The following is a 23630-nucleotide window of genomic DNA, read 5'->3' on the forward strand; positions in this document are numbered from 1 at the left end:
TTAAAAGAGACAGAGTCTCGCTCTGTCACCCAGGCTGGAGTGCAGTGGTGTAATTTCGGCTCACTGAAAGCTCCGCCTCTCCAGTTCATGCCATTCTCCTGCCTCAGGCTCCCTAGTACTTGGGACTACAGGTGCCAGCCACCATGCCTGGCTAATGTTTGTGTTTTTAGTAGAGATGGGGTTTTACCGTGTTAGCCAGGATGGTCTGGATCTCCCGACCTCATGATCCACCCGCCTCAGCCTCCCAAAGTGCTGGGATTACAGGCATGAGCCACCGCGCCTGGCCTGATCTTACCTCTTTTTTGCTTAAAACCTTTCAATGCCTTCCCATTGTCTTTAGGATAAAAGTCAAAATCTGGAACATTGCTTGTAAGACTTGATGTGATCTAGTGTTTGCTTGCCTTTGCAGCTCCTGTCCCCTTGCTTACACTGCTTCAGCTTTATGGACCTTCTTTTGGTTCTAATTGTCGATCTTCTTTCCTACCTCAGGCTTTCATGCCTCTCTTTTGCCTGCAGAGCTCTTTGCTTGTCTCTTCACACCGTTAACCTATCTTCTAGGTCTCCTTTAAACATTTCTATTGTGAGATAAACTTTCTCTGACCTTCTAGACTAGGTTAGTGTTCCCTTTCATAGTTGTTTTTCTAGCACTCTGTACATGTTCACAGCACTCACCAAACTTTTGATTATTTGTTCAGTGTCTTATTGTTCAGCGTTCTGATAGGCTTCAAATAACTTTCATGAGGGTTGGGCCAGTCTTGTCATGTTTATCATTTTATCTCCACACCTACCTTAATACACTGCCATTTATAATTCATTAGCTCCACCCTGAACCTCCCTGTCTTTCTTCTTACAGCAGCCCATAACGGTACGTGAAGGCCAAACCATCTGTGTGCGTTTCTGGCGATGCAGCAATTCCAAGAAGGTGTGGTATGAGTGGGCTGTGACAGCACCAGTCTGTTCTGCTATTCACAACCCCACAGGCCGCTCATATACCATTGGCCTCTAGCCCTGCGTGCAAGTGTCCAGAGCATTGGAAGCAGCTTCATGTTCTGCTCCTGTAGTACAGAAGGTGCAGTACATCTATGGGCTGTGATTCCCCTTGCCCATCAGAGAGGAGCATTTCAATCTGCTTTCCTGCCTTACATCAAGGTGGGCAAGGGATTATAATTAATTGCAGGGCTCAAGCCACCAATCTGTGAAGACCTCAGGCCAGGGGGTGAGGAATTAGTGCTGGATTCGAAGCTACGCACTCAGCCTCAAGAGCTCCCTGGAATATCCCTGAGAACATGGGGTTTGGACAGATGTTCAGCCCTTCTCTGTTCTTGTTTTGATGGTTTCGTGTAAGAGGAAATACAAATAAAGTTATAGCCCTTTCCTGCACTACGCTGCCGCCCCTGCCGCTGTTTTCCCACACCTCACTTAGACCCAGGCATGTTCAGATCTGTCCTCATACCTTATCCAAGACCTAAAGGGGCCTAGTTGTATTCCCTACTTAGGAAGCTGAGCAATGACTGTTGTACTCCTGGATATAGGCCTTTCTGACCAGTTACAGTGAGCTCTTGTCCATTAGAACCTGTAGTTAGGCTTTTCTCTGGGGAGGAGGCATAGAGTTTGCCACCTTGGGAAAAGATGGAATAGTGAGTGAAGCCAGTTTCTCTTCCTGTATTCTTGAGCTACTGCACTGGCAACTGGTTACCTCTCCTTTGTTACCTCTTGGGAAGGCTGGAATCCATCCAGGAATCTCCAGCAAGAAGCTACCTATTTTTTTGAATAAAACCACAGGTGTACAGTTTGAAGTCCCTAAGAGGTCATCTAGTCCAATTTTCCATTTTACAGAGGGGGAATTTGAAATGGGTGCAATGATGTGATATTAGTATCCAAGTCAGAATTGGAAGTCAGCCTCCGACTCTGGCTCTCCCCATGTTATAACCAGCTACATTTTTGGTAGCTACAGTAGACCACAGAAGTGTCTAGGGGCTCCTGGAGGCCCTTGGAAAGTGAGGGTGGACATCAGTTCCTTCTTTCCCGTTAGAGGACTCAGTACTGCTACATCCAAGGAGTCACCTGAGAAACTTTCAAATTTACCCTTGCAGTGGGAAATGTGGGGGCACTGATTTGAACGGAAGTTATGATCTGTGGGAGCAGGCCATGACGATAGGGCAGAGTGTGGACCAAGACAAGTCTGTGGCAAGATCTGCTTTTCCCAGGTCCCAAGCAGCGAGGTCAGGAGAGGTGGTCGGGAGGGTTGTTTAAGTAGCCGGCTCAGAACGGGGATTTGGAGTTCAGCATCTCCGGACTTGAAACAAACGCCGCTGTTCTCTACAAAGCTTAACCGTAACGACTGACGTGACTCCTTCGGCAAATCCGAGTACGGACGGCCAAGGATGTAAATTGTGCCTCGTTGGCTCCGCCCATCGCACTGGTCTAGTCAACTCGAGCACCGGGAGTGGGGTCGGTGGCTCCTTCACTCCCGTTCTCCGTCCCGTTTTCCCCGCCCTCCGCAAGTCATTTAACCAATGAGAGAATGATGGGCGGATACCAAAGGACGCTTCCATTTTCTGGAGTCTCTGAGGTTAGCCAATCAATGGGAACTCGTTGGTTGCTAAGACGCAGTTGAGTTTGCTCCACCCATACTTAGGACGTTAGCCAATGAGAACCTGTACTTTGGACGGTTGCCGCGAAACCAGCGAGGTTACTGCCAACGCTGGGGTGTCTTAGCGCATGCGCAGATTGGGGAAGGTTCTGGAAGACGGCGGAGGTGTCGCCATTTTGCGGGAAGAGGAGCAGCCGTACCTGCATTGCTGCTTTTCTTGCCTAGACTCTAGGAAATATCCGAGCTTCACTCCCCACAACATACCCAAAGGAACGGAGAGAACCGGGACCCCCCTGCGGGGAACCGGAACTGGTGAGAAACCCCAAAACCTGGTCCCCACCAGACGTCACCATGCGTGACGTTGCTGCACGGCGCCTCCCCCTGACGTCACGGGCAGAAAATAGCGTCACGAAGAGATTCAGGGGAACTTTTAATGTTAAAAAAACCTTTGTTTTGACCTGGAAGTGTTAGCTACTTAAATGTAGCCCACTGGCACGACTTTAGAGGTGGGCACCCTCGTGGCTGTATCCTGCACCGATAAAGATGCGGTTTCTAGAATTCTGTGATTTTTTTTTCTGGGTCCCTGCAGCCGTGACACTTAGGGTCGCCCACACTGGAAAGGGAGCATCGACCCTCTGCGGCCTGAGAGGACACACATCATCAGTTTCAGCCACTCGCACCACTATTCAGAGAGAAGGGAATTGAGCTTTCTTCCTCAATCTCTAGTCTGTCGAAGATTCATGTTCACTATGTTGAGCTTTATGGGCTTTTCCCTTTTAACTTTTTCAAGCACTCATTCCAGTAGGCGTATGATGAGGCCACATATGAAGATTGAGCTCTGGGACACTGGCTCCCGCAGAGATTGTGCCAGTTGGTTGCCTATAGGAGCTTTTTTTTTTTTTTTGAGGCGGAGTCTCGCTCTGTCATCCAGGCTGGAGTGTGGAATGGGGCGATCTCGGCTCACTGCAGCCTCTGTCTCCCGGGTTCAAGCGATTCCCCTGCCTCAGCCTCCCGAGTAGATGGGATTACAGGCGCCCGCCACAATGCCCGGCTAATTTTTGTATTTTTAATAGAGATGGGGTTTCGCCATGTTAGCCAGGCTGACCTCGAACTCCTGACCTCAGGTGATCCGCCCGCCTCGGCCTTCCAAAGTGCTGAAATTACAGGCGTGAGCCACCGCGCCCGGCTTATAGGACCATTTTTTAAAGCTACACAACATGGGGTGGGCAGTCCTTCAAGTAGTTTTTGTCTCATTGTTCCTCTTTTTTATTAAACTGCCTTCAGTTTGTAGGTGTTTGTGCTCAGCTCAGTGATCAGACCCAAGAGATGGCGCTGCCGTCACCCTTGGGGCTCCAGCTTTTCGTGAATTCTTCCCGAATTGGTCTGACAGTGGTTCTCTCTGCTCCTTTAGCAGTGGGGTCTACCTGCTGGCTTGTGCTGTGACGAGGTCTAGGAACTGATGTGATTGTGGGTCTCTAATGCTGTTTTTGGAGCAGGATGGAAGAAAACACGATACTCTGTATGTGGATGAGATTGAGTGGACCTTGACCCATAAATTGGGACATGAAGAGAGAGTTTGAAAACTACCAGCCTGGGCCGGGCGCGGTGGCTCAAGCCTGTAATCCCAGCACTTTGGGAGGCCGAGACGGGCGGATCACGAGGTCAGGAGATCGAGACCATCCTGGCTAACACGGTGAAACCCCGTCTCTACTAAAAAAAAAATACAAAAAAAACTAGCCGGGCGAGGTGGCGGGTGCCTGTAGTCCCAGCTACTCCGGAGGCTGAGGCAGGAGAATGGCGTGAACCCGGGAGGCGGAGCTTGCAGTGAGCTGAGATCCGGCCACTGCACTCCAGCCTGGGTGACAGAGCGAGACTCCGTCTCAAAAAAAAAAAAAAAAAAAAAAGAAAACTACCAGCCTGGGCCGGGCGCGGTGGCTCATGCCTGTAATCCCAGCACTTTGGGAGGCCGAGACGGGCGGATCACGAGGTCAGGAGATTGAGACCATCCTGGCTAACACGGTGAAACCCCATCTCTACTAAAAATACAAAAAAAAAAAAAAAAAAAAAGGAAAAAACTGCCAGCCTGAAAATGCATAGTGTTTGCTACCTTATTGCTTTTAGGACTTCTAGAAAGACACTAAACCCAGTGAGATTGCAAGTTTCAAAATATTGTGTTGTATATGTCTGCTTAAATAGATGTATTTGTTTCTGAGTGAAAACTTTTTACATAGAGGTTTATTTGTAGAGGCTTGTAAACTTAAGTGAAAGTTTTAGTGTGTGTGTTAAGTTGTTCCTTACGCTGCATTAGCACTCAACAATGAGCAGTTCTTGAAATCAAGCATTTCATTTGGAGGGGAAAAGGCAGATTGTAAAAAATAGTTTATAACAGAAAATTTGTGTAGACTTGGCAACCAAAATGACTGAAACAGCTTGAGTATCAAAAACTTTTCTTTTCAAGTCGGGCTCGGTGGCTCATGCCTGTAATCCCAGCACTCTGGGAGGCCGAGGCAGGTGGATCACCTGAGGTCAGGAGTTCGAGACCAGCCTGACCAACATGGAGAAACCCCCTCTCTACTAAAAATACATTAGCGGGGTGTGGTGGTGCATGCCTGTAATCCCAGCTACTCAGGAGGCTGGGACAGGAGAATTTCTTGAACTTGGGAGGTAGAGGTTGCAGTGAGCCGAGATTGCGCCATTGCACTCCAGCCTGGGCAACAAGAGTGAAACTCTGTTTAAAAAAAAAAACTTTTCTTTTTAGAACCATTTTCCCATAGTGAACAAGGTAGTGTATATTAGCCTAATACTTTTAAGCATACACTGTACATGCCTCAGATATAGGAGACTCACAATGAGGTTTAGCTAATGGGACTGATTGTTTTGAAAAACCTATCAGAAGAACATTCATGTTCAGTGAGTATATATTTAAAAGTAGATACCTTGGTATACTCCATGGTGTCCTTTTTTTTTTTCCTTTAAAGTTAATTACAAACCATATGAGAAGTAACGTGATATAATATAACGTTAGATTTGAAGTCAGAAAACCTTTGTGATCAGGAATTAGCTCCTCTGGCCGGATGTAATCTCAGCATTTTGGGAGGCTAAGGTGGGTGGATCTCTTGAGTCCAGGAGGTTGAGACCAGCCTGGGCAACATAGTGAGACCATGTCTCTACCCAAAAAACCCCCCAAAATATGAAAAGTTAGCCTGCTATGGTAGTGCCCACCTGTGGTCCCAGCAACTTGGGAGGCTGAGGTTAGAGGACTGCTTGAGCTAGAGAGGCAGAGGTTATGGTGAGCTGAGATGGCAACACTACACTCCAGCTTGGGCAACAGAGTGAAACCCTGTCTCAAAAAAAAAAAATTAGTTCCTCCATTTGAGCTGTGTGACCTTTTCTGTTTTGGAGATTGAGACAGAATCTCAATCTGCTGCATAGGTTGGATTGCAGTGGCATGATCACAGTTCACTGCAGCCTCAACTTCCTGGGTTCAAGCAATCCTTCCATTTCAGGCTCTCGAGTAGTTGGGACTACAGGCACGCACCACCGTGCCGAGCTAATTTTTATATTTTTTGTAAAAATGGGACCTCACTGTGTTGCCAAGGCTGATTTTGACCTGGCCTCAAGCCATTCTCCAGCCTTAGCTTCCCAAAGTGCAGAGATTGCAGGCGTGAGCCACCCCCTCTGCCCAGCCCTTGAGCTATGTATGACTTTTAGCAGTTCAAAAAACTAGTCTTAAAAAATTTGGGTATGAATCATATATTACCTGTCTGCAGCATTTGTTACCTTTGATTGCTAAATAAAGTGTTATTACAAAAAGTAGAAAGCTGGGCACAGTGGCTCACGCCTGTAATCCCAGCACTGGGAGGCTGAGACAGGCAGATCACCTGAGGTCTGGAGTTTGAGACCAGCCTGGCCAACATGGTGAAACTCCGTCTCTACTAAAAATAAAAAAATTAGTGGGTGCATAGTGGCGGGCACCTGTAATCCCAGCTACTCAGGAGCCTGAGGCAGGAGAATCGCTTGAACCTGGGAGGCAGAGGTTGGCGTGAGCCGAGATCGTGCCATTGCACTCCAGTATGGGCAACAGAGTGAGACTCCCTCTCAAAAAAAAAAAAAAAGCCCGGACGCGTTGACTCACGCCCGCCCGTAATTCGGACGCTTGAGGTGGGCGGATCACCTGAGCTCTGGAGTTCCAGACCAGCTCGGCCAACATGGAGAATCTGGACTCTACTAAAAATACAAAATTAGCCGGACGTGGTGGCACATACCTGTAATCCCAGCTACTTGGGAGGCTGAGACAGGAGAATCGCTTGAACCTGGGAGGCAGAGGTTGCAGTGAGCTGAGATCATGCCACTGCACTCCAGCCTGGGCAACAGAGTGAGACTCCCTCTCAAAAAAAAAAAAAAAAAAAAAGGCCGAGCATGGGGCTCATGCCTGTAATTCCAGCACTTTGGGAGGGCAAGGTGGTCGGATCACCTGAGGTCGAGAGTTCGAGACCAGCCTGACCAACACGGAGAAACCTGGTCTCTACTAAAAATACAAAATTAGCTGGACATGGTGGCACATGCCTGTAATCCCAGCTACTCGGGAGGCTGAGGCAAGAGAGTTGCTTGAACCTGGGAGGCAGAGGTTGCAGTGAGCCGAGATTGTGCCATTGTACTCCAGCCTGGGCAAGAAGAGCAAAACTCCATCTCAAAAAAAAAAGAAATTGAGTTCACTGGTTTTTATGTATACTGATTTGATTTGGGTTTGATTTCCATATTAAGCCTTAAATTTGACTCCAAGTAATTTTTTTCTTAAGTATCTTATCTCTCCATAACATGCTTAACACAGTGTCTAGCAGTTGTAGGTACTGTAAATCATAGAATCATAGTTGTAATGATTATACTTACTAAGTTGTCAAAATAGGATTTGGACTCTTAGGGCAGCCAGGGCAGCAGTGTTGCATAGTGCATTAGCTGCTTTAAAAAGGACGAAGTTCTTTTTTTTTTCTTTGAGATGGAGTCTTACTCTGTCAGCCCAGGCTGGAGTGCAGTGGTGTGATCTCAGCTCACTGCAACCTCCGCCTCCCAGGTTCAAGCGATTCTCCTGTTTTAGCCTCTTGAGTAGCTGGGACTACAGGTGCCTGCCACCATGCCCGGCTAATTTTTGTATCTTTAATAGGGATGGGGTTTCACCATATCGGTCAGGCTGGTATTGAACTCCTGACCTCAGGTGATCCACCCGCCTCGGCCTCCCAAAGTACTGGGATTACAGGGTGAGCCACCACGCCTGGCCAACAAAGTTCTTACAGTTATGAAAAGGTCTGATTATGATAGTCTCCTTGCATACAAATTCTTCAGGTTTTGGTTTTTTTTTTTTAAAAGCATGATGTACATTTAATGGGCACACAATTAAACTGTATACATTAAAGTGTACACTTTCATACGTTTTGATATGTTAAACACCCATGAAACCGTCACTCCCAAAGATTTGTTTGTTTGTTTTTTTTGAGACAGTCTCGCTTGTCATCCAGGCTGGAGTACAATGGCATGATCTTGGCTCACTGCAACCTGTGCTCTCTGGGTTCAAGCAGTTCTTATGCTTCAGCCTCCTGAGTAGCTGGGATTACAGGCGCTTGCCACCACACCTGGCTAATTTGTTTTTGTTTTTGTTTTTGTTTTTGAGATGGAGTCTCGCTCTGTCGCCAGGCTGGAGCGCAGTGGCACCATCTTGGCTCACTGCAACCTCTGTCTCCTGGGTTCAAGCGATTCCCCTGCCTCAGCCTCCCCAGTAGCTGGGACTACAGGTGCGTGCCACCACACCCAGCTAATTTTTGTATTTTTAGTAGAGACAGGGTTTTACCACGTTGGCCAGGGTGGTGTTGATCTCTTGACCTCATGATGTGCCTGCCTTGGCCTCCCAGAGTGCTGGGATTATAAGTGTGAGCCTCCATGCCTGGCAATTTTTTTTTTTTTTTTTTTTTTTTTTTTTTTTTTTTTTTTTTAGAGACAGAGTCATGGTCTGTCACCCAGCCTGAAGTGCAATGGTGCAATCTCGGCTGCAACTTCCGCTTCCTGGGTTCAAGCAATTCTCCTTTCTTAGCCTCCCAGGTAGCTGGGATTACAGGCATGTGCTACCACGCTTGGCTAAGTTTTGTATTTTTGTGTTTGTTTGTTTGTTTGTTTGTTTTTTGAGATAGAATCTCGTTCTGTCACCCAGGCTGGAGCGCAGTGGTGCATTCTTGGCTCATTGCAACCTCCACCTTCGGAGTTCAAGCAGTTCTTATGCTTCAGCCTCCCAAGTAGCTGGGACTACAGGTGTGTGCCACCACGCCTGGTTAATTTTTTGTATTTTTAGTAGAGATGGGGTTTAACCATATTGGCCAGGCTGCTCTCAAACTCCTCATGACCGCACCCAGCCTTAATTTTTGTATTTTTAGTAAAGATGAGGTTTCACCATATTGGTCAGGTTGGTCTTGGACTCCTGAACTCAGATGATCCACGTGTCTTGGCCTCCCACGGTAGCTGGGATTACAGGTGTGAGCCACAACTCCTGGCCCCAAAGTTTTTCTTGTGCCCTTTTAAAATCCTTTTCTCCTAGTCCTTCCCCTCACTCCTATCCCTAGGCAACCCTTGTTCTGCTTTATGCTTTTTTTGATATAGTTGATACAGTGATTAGTTTGCTTTTTATTTTGGAGACTGAGTCTCGCTTTGTCTCCAGGCTGGAGTGCAGTGGCATGATCTCGGCTAACTGCAACCTCTGCCTCCCGGGTTCAAGCGATACTCCTGCCTCAGCCTCCTGAGTAGCTGGGTCTACAGGTGCACGCCACCATGCCCAGCTAATTTTTGTATTTTTAGTAGAGACGGGGTTTCACCATGTTGGCCAGGATGGTCTCGATCTCTTGACCTCGTGATCCGCCCGCCTCGGTCTCCCAAAGTGCTGGGATTACAGGTGTGAGCCACCGCGCCTGACCTAGTTTGCATTTTTTAGAATTTTATATAAATGGAATTGTTCATTGTGCACTTTTGGGGGGGGCTTGTGGGGAGTTGGTTTCTGTCACTCCGTGTAATTATTTTGAGATTCATCCATGTGTGGGTTGATAATTCCAGACCAATAACATTTGAATAATTTATCCTATTGGTTTTCTTTGGTATTTTCTGTTCTACTTCTTTGACAAACTGATGGTAGACAGCCTGGGGAAAGGCAGTTTCTAGATGTGAGAGCTTCGGGGAGGCACATTTTACCTTGCCTACCAGAGAAAGGTTTCAAAATGGGATTGGTCGAGCCTGTCTTAATCATATTTCTGAGTTACCTAAGCTATAGTTGATATTAGATAGAAAATGCTTAGGGATAAGGCCCTAATTATTGGTGTTCGGGGTATGCAGAGAGGAAGACCTTAGGGCAAATCTGCATTTTGATGTTGCTTTGACTTGCTTCTAATTTTTAGTCTTGCCTCTTTACCTTTTTATTGGAAATAATGTGCCTATATTTTTTTATTATTTTTTCTTTTTATATTTTTCTCACATCTGTAGCAGCCAGGCCTATTTTTATTATTTAAGTTTAAACCAGGTATTTGTTCAGAATTTTGAACAGTAGAGTGGAGACCAAATGTCCATTTTGTAGTGAACAGTAGTTTTGACTACCATCATTTTCTCTTCATAGAACAGGATCGGTATTTTGTTTCTTCCTAGGTGTTGTTTCCCTCTATATCCTTGACTTTTTTTTTTTTTGTATTATTTTTGTGTTTTTGTTTGTTTTGTTTTTGAGACACGGTCATACACTGCTGCCCAGGCTGGAGTACAGTGGCACGATCTTGGCTCACTGCAACCTCCACCTTTTGGGTTCAAGTGATTCTCCTGCGTCAGCCTCCTGAGTAGCTAGGATTATAGGCATGTGCCACCACACCCAGCTAATTTTTATATTTTTGATAGAGACAGGTTTTCGCCATGTTGGCCAGGCTGGTCTCAAACTCCTGACCTCAGGTGATTTGCCCGCCTTGGCCTCCCAAACTGCTGGGATTACAGGTGTGAGCCACCGCACCTGGCCTATCTTTGACTATTCCAAGCCACAAAGCAGAACTAGTTCAGATCTATAGGATGTAAAAATAAATCTAAGAGTAAGTGACAGCTGGTAAGGTTTCTCTGCAGTTCAAGAAACAGAACTGAAATCTGTATATCCTGAAGTCTTCTTCTTGGAGGGGGAAAGAAATGTGTGGTGCTGGAAAGGGAGGAAAAATATAAAACAGGTTCTTACGTATTAATATCCTCTCCCCAGATCTGACAGGATGGCATCTGATGACTTTGATATAGTGATTGAGGCCATGCTGGAAGCTCCCTATAAAAAAGAAGAGGTAATATTTTCCACCTCACTCCTGGAATTGGGTTAATAAGAAAGAGTAGTTGTCGATCTTGACTTTCAACTTTCTTTTTTTTTTTGTTGAGACGGAGTCTCGCTCTGTCGCCCAGGCTGGAGTGCAGTGGCCAGATCTCAGCTCACTGCAAGCTCCGCCTCCCGGGTTCCCACCATTCTCCTGCCTCAGCCTCCTGAGTAGCTGGGACTACAGGCACCCGCCACCTCGCCCGGCTAGTTTTTTGTATTTTTTAGTGGAGACGGGGTTTCACCATATTAGCCAGGATGGTCTCGATCTCCTGACCTCGTGATCCGCCCGTCTCGGCCTCCCAAAGTGCTGGGATTACAGGCTTGAGCCACCGCGCCCGGCAACTTTCAACTTTCAGCATTTTATAAATCCTCTTTCCCTGCTTATTTATTATGTACAATAACTAATCATAAAAGGCATAGTCTTAGTAAGCTTTGCTGGAGACTGTGGTTAAGAGCCATACTTTTAGAGAGGACCAGAAACCGGGGTGGGCACATAATGTGGTGCTGGTAATCTGTGCTTTGCTCAAAACTCGAAGTGACACAGTAGAAAGTCACTGTACCTCAGACCTAGCACCAATTTCTTTTTTTCTTTTTTTTTCTTTTGAGACAAGAGTCTTGCTCTGTCGCCAGGCTGGAGTGCAGTGGTGTGATCTTGGCTCACTGCAACCTCCACCTTCTGGGTTCAAGCGATTCTCATGCCTCAACCTCCCAAGTAGCTAGGATTATAGGCAAAAGCCACCATGCCCCGCTAATTTTTGTATTTTTAGTAGAGTTGGGGTTTCACCATGTTGGCCAGAATGGTCTCGATCTCCTGACCTCATGATCCACCCACCTTGGTCTTCCAAAGTGCTGGGATTACAGGTGTGAGCCACTGCGCCTGTCCCAGTTTCTTTTTTAATATACTTTTTATAGAGACAGTCTTGCTGTGTTGCCTGGGCTGGTCTTGAACTCCTGGGCTCAAGGGATCTGCCTGCCGTGGCCTCCCAAAGTGCTGGGATTACAGGAGTGAGCCACTGCACCTGGCCCACTTAACACCAATTTTCTTGCTTGCTTGCTTGCTTTTCCCTCCCTCTGCCCTCTCCTGCCATCCCTCCCTCCTTCTCCCTCCCCCCCCTTTCTTTTTTTCTTTCCTTTTCTTTTTTTTTCTTCTTTTCTTTCCTTTTCTTTTTTTTTCTTCTTTTCTTTCCTTTTCCTTTTTTTTTTTTTTTTTTTTTTTTTTTTTTTTTTTTTTTTTTTTTTGGAGACGGAGTTTCACTCGTTGCCCAGGCTGGAGTGCAGTGGCGCGTTCTCAGCTTACCACAACCTCGGCCTCCCGGGTTCAAGCGATTCTCCTGCCTCAGCCTCCCAAGTAGCTGGGATTACAGGCATTGCCATCACGCCTGACTAATTTTGTATTTTTTTTTTTTTTTTTTTTTTTTGAGACGGAGTCTTGCTCTGTCACCCAGGCTGGAGTGAGTGGCGCGATCTCGGCTCACTGCAAGCTCCGCCTCCCGGGTTCACGCCATTCTCCTGCCTCAGCCTCCTGAGTAGCTGGGACTACAGGCGCCCGCCACCACGCCCGGCTAATTTTTTGTATTTCTAGTAGAGATGGGGTTTCATTGTGTTAGCCAGGATGGTCTTGATCTCCTGACCTCGTGATCCACCCACCTCAGCCTCCCAAAGTGCTGGGATTACAGGCGTGAGCCACTGCGCCTGGCCTAATTTTGTATTTTTAATAGAGATGGGGTTTCACCATGTTGGTCAGGCTGGTCTGGAACTCCTGACCTCAGGTGATCCGCCTGCCTTGGCCTCCCAAAGTGCTGGGATTACAGATAGGTGCCACCGCGCCCAGCCTAGCACCAATTTGTAACTCTCTGGGAAATGTCAGTGGAGCAGATGTTGGGTAACCAAAGTTTGACATCAAAATCTGTCATGCTGATCTCTTCCTTTTAGGTAGTTTCTTGATTCCTCTCTTACTCCCTTTGTTAGGAAATAAGGGTGCTCAAAATCTGGCTAATCAAGTGCTTCGATTTCTTCCTTGTCCACCTTTGTTCCCTTTGCCCATTGGAATCTGTGTGTCTGCCACCTTATACCTTGTGACATTTTCCTGGTGAATGCCTCAGGATGAGCAACAAAGGAAAGAAGTTAAAAAGGATTATCCTAGCAATACCACCAGCAGCACCAGCAACAGTGGCAACAGTGGGACCAGTGGAAGCAGCACCATCGGGGAGACAAGCAAGTGAGTGTGGGAGGAAGAAATGGGTTGGCACCTTGGGGAAGGGAAACAGTTTTGTCCATTGGAAAAATAACCAGAATAGGGAGATCGTTTCTGTTAAGAGTGCTGACTTTTAGTAATGGCTCCACTTAGGTCATGAGAATAATGGTGACTTGATTTATTTACCTAGTCTTCACTTTCCAGTGTAGATTTGTGGATTAGTTCTAGCATCAATATACTTCATTTGAATAAAATAGCAAGAGGGGCCAGGCGTGGTGGCTCACACCTGTAATCCCAGCACTTTGGGAGGCCAAGGTGGGTGGATCACCTGAGGTCAGGAGTTCGAGACCAGATTGACCGACATGGTGAAACCCCGTCTCTACTAAAAATACAAAAATTAGCTGGGCGTGGTGGCAGGCGCCTGTAATCCCGGCTACTCAGGAGGCTGAGGTAGGAGAATTGTTTGAACCTAGGAGGTGGAGGTTGTAGAGAGCCGAGATTGCACCATTGCACTCCAGCCTGAGAAACAGAGTGAGACTCTGTCTCAAACAAACAAAAAATTCAAGAGGACCCCTGATTTGGAAACACCAGGTTTTGCTTGGCATTAGGGGGAAAATGGCCTCTTCAGATGCCTGACAGCTTTCAGGGCTGTAAGTTGGTATTGTGCAGTTGCTGTGAACTACTGCTGGATCATCTTCGGGGCTTTGGCCTTTCCATGCTTTCTGTTTCATTCTGGCCTTACTGTAATTCCTTTTCTTTGGCAGCAATAACGAAACCTTCTCTTTAAGAATTTACACTCCTGACCTGGCGTGGTGCTCACGCATGTAATCCCAGCACTTTGAGAGGCTGAGGCGGTGGATCACTTGAGGCCAGGAGTTCAAGATGAGCCTGGCCAACATAGCGAAACCTTGTCTCTACTAAAAATATAAAAAATTAGCTGGGCGTGATGGTACATGCCTGTAATCCCAGCTACTCAGGAGGCTAAGGCAGGAGGATCACTCGAACCTGGAAGGCAGAGGTTGCAGTGAGCCGAGATTGCACCACTGCATGACAGAGCGAGACTCTTTCTCAAAATTAAAAAAAAAAAAAAAAGAATGTACTCTCTTTCACAGGAAGAAGAGGAGTCGGAGCCATAGTAAAAGCAGGGATAGAAAGCGCAGGTCAGTAATTCTGGGCCAGGCACAGTGGCTCATATCTTTAATCCTAGCACTTTGGAAGCCAAGGCGGGGAGGACCACTTGAGGCCAGGAGTTCCAAACCAGCCTGGGCAACATAGCAAAATCCTATCTCTACAAACAATTAAAAAATTACCCAGCTGTGGTGGTACATATTTGTACTCCCAGCTACTTGGCAGGCTAAGGCTGGAGGATTGCTTGAGCCCAGGAGTTTGAGGTTGCAGTGAGCCGAGATTGTAACACTAAACTCTAGCCTGGGCAACAGATTGAGGACCTGTCTCCAAAAAAAAAAAAAAAAAAAAAAAAATTAATAAAACATTTGGCTTAAAACACAAACACATTGTACAACTCGGCAAATTTTCTTTATGTCCTTATTCTATAAGCTTTTTTCTACTTTTAAATTTTTTTTGTCTTTTACTTTTTAAACATTATTGTTACTGTTGAAAACTACGACACAAAGACACATGAACCTAGGCCTGCAGAGGGTGTTCCACCTCTGCATCTTGTCCCACTGGAGGGTCTTCAAGGGCATTAATACACATAGAGTTGTACTCTGCTATAACAATGCTTTCTTTAGGAACACCTCCTGAAGGACCCGCCTCTGTTCTATAGTTAACATTTTTTTATAAGTAGAAGTAATATATTCTAGAATGATGATGATAAGTGTAGTAAATACACGAATCAGTAACATCTTTATTTTTTATCATGAAGTATATACTGTACATAATTGTTTTATTTTTAAACAATTTTAATGCATAATAGATGTGTGTAGTTTCTGATATGTGTGAAATTTAATACATATAATTTGTAAAGATCAAATCAGTGTACTTGAGATATCCTTGACTTAAATATTTATCTTTTCATTATGCTAGGAAACGTTCAAATTATTCTCTGCTAGCTGTTTTGAAATGTATAATAGATTGTTGTACATTGTAGTAATAACCCTACTGATCTGTTGAACACTGGGTCTTGTTTTTTCTTTTTCCTTTTTTTTTTTTTTTTTTAAGACGGAGTTTTGCTCTTGTTGCTCAGGCTGGAGTGCAGTGGTGCGATCTTGGCTCACCGTAGCCTCCGCCTCCCGGGTTTAAGTGATTCTCCTGCCGTAGCCTGCTGAGTAGCTGGGATTACAGGCATGTGCCACCATGCCTGGCTAATGTTTAATGTCTTTTTTTTTTTTTTTTAAAGAGACAGAGTCTTACTCTGTTGCCCAGGATGGAGTGCAGTGGCACGATGTTGGCTCACTGCAACCTCCATCTCGCAGGTTTAAGCAGTTCTCCTGCTTCAGCCTCCCAAGTAGCTGGGATTACAGTCACGTGCCACCATGCCTGGCTAATTTTGTATTTCTGGTAGAGATGGAGTTTCACCATGTTGGCCAGACTGGTCTGGAACTCCTGACCTCAAGTGATCCACCCGCCTCGTTTTCCCATAGTGCTGGGATTACAGGCGTGAGCCACCACACCCGGCCTAATTTTGTATTTTTAGTAGAGACGGGGTTTCTCCATGTTGGTCAAGCTGGTCTTGAACTCTCGACCTCAGGTGATCTGCCCACCTTGGCCTCGCAAAGTTCTAGGATTACAGGCATGAGCCACCGCGCCCAGCCCTGGGTCTTATTTTTTCTAATTAATGATATATTTGTACCCATTAATCTACTTCTGTTCATTCCACCCACACCCCCTATCCCTCCATCCTTCCAGGCCTCTAGTAAACACTAGTCTACTTTCTATTTTCATGAGATCCACTTTGTACATAATCGGATGTGCTGTACTTTTATACAACTGGGAGTGCAATAGATAGTAGTTTGGTTTACACCAGCATCACCGCAAACATAAGTAATACGTTACGACATGACAGCGGCTGTAACATCTCTAGGTTATAGGAACTTTTCAGCACCATTATAATCGTATGGGACCACTGTTGTATATGCACTTGGTTTTTGGCCTAAACATGATGTGGGCCTGACTATAGTTGTTTCCATCTGTAGTCGTAGTCGAGATCGGGATCGGTATAGACGGAGAAACAGTCGGAGCCGAAGTCGAGATCGGCAGCGTCGTCACCGTAGCCGTAGCTGGGATCGTCGACATAGTAGTGAGTTGCGAAGTCGGGACCGTCGACATGAGGATCGTGTGAGCTACAGGAGTCCTCCACTTGCCGCTGGGTATCACTTTTTGCTAATAAGATTCACCTTGGTATAATAATATGGATAAAACAACAAATGCACTATGAACCCTGCTTGAGGGTGCTTATTATAACACATTGCGATTGGCAGGATACTTAGGCACATAAAGGGTCGGTATTCAAAATTCACTGTTGGGCATGGTGGCTCATGCCTGTAATCCCAGCACTTTGGGAGGCTGAGGCCAGAAGATCACTTGGCCCCAGGAGTTCGAGACCAGCCAGGGCAACATGGCGAAACCCTGCCTCTACGAAAAATGCAAAAATTAGCTAGATGTGGTCATGTGTGTCTGTAATCCTAGCAACACAAGGAGGCTGAGGTGGGAGGATAGCTTGAGCCTGGGAGGCAGAGGTTGCAGTGACCCAAGATGGCGCCACTGAACTCCAGCCTGGGTGACAGCGGAAACACTGTCTTAAAAAAAATAAAAATACGGCCAGGCGCGGTGGCTCAAGCCTGTAATCCCAGCACTTTGGGAGGCCGAGACGGGCAGATCACGAGGTCAGCAGATCGAGACCATCCTGGCTAACACAGTGAAACCCTGTCTCTACTAAAAAATTCAAAAAATTAGCCGGGCAAGGTGGCGGGCGCCTGTAGTCCCAGCTACTCGGGAGGCTGAGGCAGGAGAATGGCGTAAACCTGGGAGGTGGAGCTTGCAGTGAGCTGAGATCCGGCCACTGCACTCCAGCCTGGGCGACAGAGCGAGACTCCGTCTCAAAAATAAATAAATAAAAAATAAAAATAAAATGAGATGAAATACTGGAATCTGGTTTTCTCACCATGGAAGACCCAGCATTGGACCAATGAGAATAAGGTTTCACCTTTTGTTTTTCTCTATTCTTCAGTTATAGATATGGACACAGTAAGAGTCCTCATTTCAGAGAGAAGAGCCCAGTCAGGTGAGTTGATAACACTTTTTTAGGGATTGTGAGGTATGAGTAAAAGGTTATTTGAGCCAAATAACAGGAATGCGTAGTACTTGAGGGTTAGCTGGAGAACAGTGACCAGGTATTCAAAGGGCTGGTCTCAATACATTTCACTCTTTAGGGAGCCAGTTGATAATCTGAGTCCTGAGGAGCGTGATGCCCGCACGGTTTTCTGTATGCAGTTAGCTGCCCGCATTCGGCCTCGAGATCTGGAGGACTTTTTCTCTGCTGTAGGCAAGGTAACCCTCCCACCTTAGTTTTCTTCTGAGTAGCTTAGCTTCTATCTCCCTTTATGCCCAATTCAGGGTTTCTTTTGTGTCCTGGATAGGTTCGCGATGTACGTATCATCTCAGATCGGAACTCACGTCGTTCTAAGGGCATTGCCTATGTGGAATTCTGTGAAATCCAGTCTGTGCCACTGGCTATTGGGCTGACTGGGCAGCGGTTGCTGGGAGTGCCTATCATTGTACAGGCTTCACAGGTGAGCAGGCTGAGAAACAGACATAAGATTTTAAGGGGAGAGGGAGTGTGGGACATGACCCATCATTTCCTCCTTCCCCAGGCAGAGAAAAACCGACTGGCAGCCATGGCCAACAACCTGCAAAAGGGCAGTGGTGGACCAATGCGCCTCTATGTGGGTTCCCTGCACTTCAATATCACTGAAGACATGCTCCGGGGCATCTTTGAGCCCTTTGGTAAAGTGAGTAGAAGTGAGAGAAAACTCTGAAGGGAACTGGAAGAAGTGGGGAGGGTGAGTGTTTGAGTGTACTTCTGTGTTCTGCCTGGCCATGATTAACCTGCTGCATACATCATAACGGGCGTATGAGTCTCTGCTGTGAAAGTTTGGCTCCATCTGTATTCATGTGCTTGGTAGACAAATAAGTTAGACACAATGAAATCAAATAATAGGCCAGATTAGGGAAGATTAATAGGTAAGATTAAGATTACTAATTAAGAAACGGGGTGCAGTGGCTCATACCTGTAATTGCAACACTTTGGAAGGCCAAGGCAGGTGGATTGCTTGAACCCAGGAGCTTGAGAGCAGCCTGGGCAACATGGCAAAACCCTCTCTACAAGAAATACAAAAATTAGCTGGGCATGTTGGCACGTGCCTGTAGTCTCAGCTAGTTGGGAGGCTGAGGAGGGAGGATCACCTGAGCCCAGGGAGGTTGAGGCTGCAGTGAACTAAGACCATGCCACTGCACTCCAGCCTGGGTGACAGAGATCTTGTCTTGGGGAAAAAAAAAAAAAAGTAGAAATATTTTGGTAAAAGGTGGCCTTTTTTTTTTTTTTCAAGGCTCACTACAGCCTCGACCTCGCAGGCTCAAGTGACCCACCCACCTCAGCCTCCTGTAGGCGTGCACCACCACACCCTGCTAATTTTTGTATTTTTTGTGGAGACGGGGTTTTGCCACGTTGCCTGCCCAGCTCAGCTTTCCAAAGTGCTAGGATTACAGGAGTGAGCCACTGCACCCTACTGTTTCTTTTTAAAAGAAGATTTGGGCCAGGCACTGTTGCTCAGTCTATAATCCCAACACTTTGGGAGGCTGAGGCAGGAGGATCACTTGAGCCTGAGGATTTGAGAGCAGCCTGGGCAACCTAGCAAAACCTCGTCTTTACAAAAAATAAAAAATTAGCTGGGTGTGGTGGCCTATGCCTGTAGTCCCAGCTACTTGGGAGGCTAAGGCGGGAAGATTGCTTGAACCTAGGAGATCAAGGCTACGGTAAGTCATGATTGTGCCACTGCCCTCCATTTTGGGCAGCAGAGTGAGACCCTATCGCCGAAAAAAAAATAATAAAAAGATATGTAATTTGTTGGGTAGAAAGCTAGAAGTATTGGCGGATCATCGTGGCTCACTCCTGTAATCCCAGAACTTTGGGAAGCTGAGGCTGGTGGATCATTTGAGCCCAGGAGTTCAAGACCAGCCTGGCCAACGTGGTGAGACCCCATCTCTGCTAAAAATACAAAAATTAGTGATTGCACCACTGCATTCCAGCCTGGGCAACAGAGTAAGACTCTGTCTTTAAAAAAAAAAAAAAAAAAATCTGGGTAGGAAAGATTGAAGATAGGGACTAGTCAAAAATTTACTAATAATTTCCACTATTCTACTACAGATTGATAATATTGTCCTGATGAAGGACTCAGATACAGGCCGCTCTAAAGGTTATGGTTTCATCACGGTGAGTCTCTAGTCTTTTAATTTTTTTATTTTACTTTGTGTTTGTCCACTTGTCTGATTTTGCAGCTTAGCTTCATCCTCCTCCTTTAGGACCTGTCTAAATGACCCGTAAACCCTGGTGCCCGAAGCTTGGACTAGCCTTCTACCCCTTGAGATGAGTGCATTGCTTGAGATCTTGGCTTTGCTCCTACATTCTGTCAGTGGCCCTGGTATGGGGGTGTCCAGGAGTTCAGCCAGCTTCCCTGGTGCTGCAGCTTGGCTCTTTGGGTAATAGTAACCAGGCTGCAGCTAAAAGGTTGGGGGTATGAGGGAAGTTAGGTATGGGCTTTTAAAGACATGCTTTATAGAGCTGATGTTTCTCATAATTATGCTTCCCTCTGGTGCTACCCCATTTGAAGCAATTTCTGCACTGAGAAGGATCAGTTATTAACGTAGCACTATGGAGAGAATAGTGAGGCCACCTAATTATGGGCAAGTTTCACCTTTTCCTAACGTTCCAACAAAATTGTTGCCAATTCCTGTAACTGGTTCTTCCAGCCCCATGTGACTCCAGGCTGAGAACTGGCTGCCAGCCACAAAGTCTGATAGAAGCTTGTATTTTCTGGGCTTAAACCAGGCAGCATACACCCCCACAGTTACCCACAGGGCACAGGGCAATAGGTTGTATTCTATCATTGGAATTACTCACCTCAAAAATACCCAGTAAAGGCAAGCCATGTGTAAAACCTGCCTAGGAACTGTCAGTACCACATGCCAGGCCCTAAGGCAGGTAATACTGCTAGCTAGCTAAACAAAGCTAGCTGTGGTGTTGACAATTCTGTGGTGGCAAGTAACTTTTGTAACCTTTTCTAGCTCTCTCTGTGACTGAGATATGGAAAGGCTTCTGTGGGGCATTTTTGCCCTTGTGTTGTTGCCTTTTAGGTCAACAACCTTGACACTTACCCAAACAGCAGACTGGGAATCCTCTTTGTACCAGGGTGTTGCTGGGTGCTGCTGATAAAAGGGACTAGAGAGTAAAGGCCTTCTGGTCAGCAGGTCACTTAGTCAACAGCTCTGGTGTGTATGTCGGGGTGTGCTTGCTGCCTTCCTGTCAGCACTAGGGTGTGTTCCCTCCTAAGCCTGGAATTAGGAGTTCCAGATTCCTAGTACTTGACTAAGAACTAAAACTTGGCCGGGCACGGTGGCTCATGCCTGTAATCCCAGCAGTTTGGGAGGCCAAGGTGGGTAAATTGCCTGAGGTCAGGAGTTCAAGACCAGCCTGGCCAACATGGTGAAACCCCATCTCTACTAAAAAAACAAAAATAAAAAAACTAGCTGGGTGTGATGGTGGGAGCCTGTAATTCCAGCTACTCGGGAGGCTGAGGCAGGAGAATTGCTTGAACCCAGGAGACAGAAGTTGCAGTGAACTGACATGGTACCACTGCACTCTAGCCTCAGTGACAGAGTGGGACTCCATCTCAAAAAAAAGAACTAGGCCGGGCGCGGTGGCTCAAGCCTGTAATCCCAGCACTTTGGGAGGCCAAGACGGGCGGATCACAAGGTCAGGAGATCGAGGCCATCCTGGCGAACACAGTGAAACCCTGTCTCTACTAAAAAAATACAAAAAACTAGCCGGGCGAGGTGGCGGGCGCCTGTAGTCCCAGCTACTTGGGAGGCTGAGGCAGGAGAATGGCGTAAACCCGGGAGGCGGAGCTTGCAGTGAGCTGAGATCCAGCCACAGCACTCCAGCCTGGGTGACAGAGCAAGACTCCGTCTCAACAAAAAAAAAAAAAAAAAAAAAAAAAAAAAAAAAAACTAAAACTTACTAGTACAGAGAACTGAATTAAAAGCTCAGGAGCCTTGGCTCTTAGCCTGTCTTCCATTTGATATACCCATTTGTGAAATAACTTGTCAGACTAGATTTCCTACAATAATAAACTTTTGCATTATTAGATTCTTAATGGAGCTGGAAGATTGAAAAGTGACTGCCATTGAGTTCGTTGGAAAAGGTCCTTTTCAGAGAACCATTTTGAGGTGATGGGCATAGGTCATATTTTCTGGGAAAGAAAAGTTTGTACCTCAGTGAGCATATAATTTTCCTGGGATAGTAGGACTAGGGAGTGTTACTGGGGCTTTGAGAGCATGTCTTTGGCAAGGAGGTGGCTAACATGGCCTGGGTTTCTTATAGTTCTCTGATTCTGAGTGTGCCCGGCGGGCCCTGGAACAGTTGAATGGCTTTGAGCTTGCTGGTCGACCTATGAGGGTTGGCCATGTGACTGAGCGACTGGATGGTGGCACAGACATCACTTTTCCTGATGGGGACCAGGAGCTGGATCCAGGATCAGCAGGTGGACGTTTGCAGCTCATGGCAAAACTGGCAGAAGGTAAAATATCTCCACAAGGTGAAGAATAGGGGGTTGAATTTTAGATCAAGGGTTGGGGCTTAATCCCGCCTTTTCCTTTTAGGCTCTGGAATCCAACTGCCAACCACTGCTGCTGCTGCCGCTGCTGCTGCCGCTGCTGCCCATGCTGCTGCCTTGCAACTGAATGGAGCAGTTCCCTTGGGGGCCCTGAATCCAGCAGCTCTGACTGGTAGTCTTGGACATGGGAAAGGAAGGGAAGGTTTGGGGGTCTGGAAAGAAGGAGTGCGCTGTGCTTGCTCACTCACTCAGCCTCTCTTTGTTCTAGCTCTGAGTCCAGCCCTGAACCTTGCCTCCCAGTGCTTCCAGCTGTCCAGCCTCTTTACCCCCCAGACCATGTGAGTCTCAGGGCCTCGCTCATTCTAGTCTTTGATTACTCTTTTTCCTTTGAATTCCCATTTACTTCTTTCCACAGGTAAATCAGTGGCACAGCATACTGCCTTCTTGTGCCTCTGGATCCTGCCACTTCACATCTACTCTTCCATGGCCCCATTTCTCCATTTTGTGGACCAAGCCATCCTGAGGGCATGGACATTGTCTCTGAGGAAATTGGGGCCACCCTTAAGATACCAAGAAGAGCTCCTGCCCATGGCCCCGCTGGAAATGGACTCTGCTGAGCAAAGCCCCCAGTTGAAGAGAACAGAATCCACACTTGCATTGAATACCTGTTTCTCCATGTGTATCGTCTCTGAGATTACCTTCTTGCCCTTTCCAACACCTTAGTGATTCCTCAATTCCTCCCCTATTGGGAAGGCATAGGGCATTAACTGAAGGAACTGGCCTCTCTCCTTTTCCTGTACCTTTACCCTTTAGTCTGTCAAGGAAAACCTTAGGACCTCTGAATCAAGAGGACTGAGTTTGTGGGTGAACCTTGAAGGTGCTCTTTCTGCTACAGGGGCCCTGGGAGATAGCATGGACATGTGCATTGAGAAGCCAGCCTCAGACCTTAGCTTGAAGCAGCTTGAGGTGAGACCTACTGTAGGCTCAGCATCTTGCTAGGAGGCATGGGAGTGATCCATTCTGCCAGGCATTTAGGGGCTTTCAGAAATTTAGTAAAAGGTGGAGTGTATCTTTCCAGTATCTTCCATCTTCATATGTATACTTGTCCTTCCTCCCATTTTCTCCCTTTGGCCCAGGGTGGGAGGGTGGAGGGAGGCTGCTACTCTCTACCACTTCCTGTGTGCCTCTACTGTGGCCTCAACCCTGCCAATTAAAGCTGCTCCCATCCCCTACCTGGGCATGTGTGAGCCCTTCTCACTGGATTTTATACCTTTGTGTCTGTGTACATAAATATATATACATATATATATATATAAACTTTGTACAAAAGGCAAGCCGCCGCCTCGTGGCGGCTGTTGCCCATTTGTGTGTGGTCTTTGTTATGTATCTCTCTGACAACTTCTCATGAGCCCAACTCATGATGTTTCTAGGGATATAAAACATTAGTAACACCATTGTGTTTCTTTTATTTATTTAACCACCTTTAGAAAGAAAAGTGAAAACTCACACCTGGGTGGGGTTCCCATTCTGTATCTGCATTACACTCTTGATCCTATGGTTGTCTTCTCCATCTATTTTCATCTTAACTATCTCCATCCCAACTACCCACTGGACAGAATTACCCAAACAGCCAAG

At 46.6% G+C, this 23630-nt stretch overlaps 2 protein-coding genes across 8 annotated transcripts in view; both read left to right on the top strand.

The window, feature by feature from the left end:
- PRMT5 (protein arginine methyltransferase 5) overlaps positions 1–1380 on the top strand; it is a 108876-nt gene extending 107496 nt beyond the window's left edge. For all 4 annotated transcript variants that reach the window (XM_050796514.1, XM_050796516.1, XM_050796515.1 and 1 more), the window contains one exon: positions 854–1380. In XM_050796514.1, coding sequence (XP_050652471.1) covers positions 854–1006 — 153 coding nt within the window. In that variant the 3' untranslated portion in view covers positions 1007–1380. The remainder of the gene's footprint in view (positions 1–853) is intronic.
- Positions 1381–2733: 1353 nt separating this feature from the next.
- RBM23 (RNA binding motif protein 23) lies at positions 2734–23329 on the top strand. Of its 4 annotated transcripts, XM_050796532.1 has the most exons (14): positions 2734–2905; positions 10848–10923; positions 13055–13170; positions 14259–14306; positions 16302–16475; positions 17336–17389; positions 17538–17655; positions 17745–17897; positions 17979–18116; positions 19532–19597; positions 21764–21959; positions 22042–22167; positions 22264–22333; positions 22411–23329. In XM_050796532.1, the coding sequence occupies exons 2-14, from the start codon at positions 10858–10860 to the stop codon at positions 22412–22414; spliced, it is 1329 nt and encodes a 442-aa protein (XP_050652489.1). In that variant the 5' UTR covers positions 2734–2905; positions 10848–10857; the 3' UTR covers positions 22415–23329. The 4 variants fall into 4 exon arrangements, with proteins under 4 accessions (XP_050652489.1, XP_050652491.1, XP_050652490.1 ...); XM_050796534.1 differs by lacking the exon at positions 14259–14306; XM_050796533.1 differs by lacking the exon at positions 22411–23329 and having other exon boundaries at positions 22264–22337.
- Positions 23330–23630: the final 301 nt, after the last annotated feature.

The sequence above is a fragment of the Macaca thibetana genome, chromosome 7 (genome assembly GCF_024542745.1).
Source record: "Macaca thibetana thibetana isolate TM-01 chromosome 7, ASM2454274v1, whole genome shotgun sequence".
NCBI classification, from domain to species: domain Eukaryota; kingdom Metazoa; phylum Chordata; class Mammalia; order Primates; family Cercopithecidae; genus Macaca; species Macaca thibetana.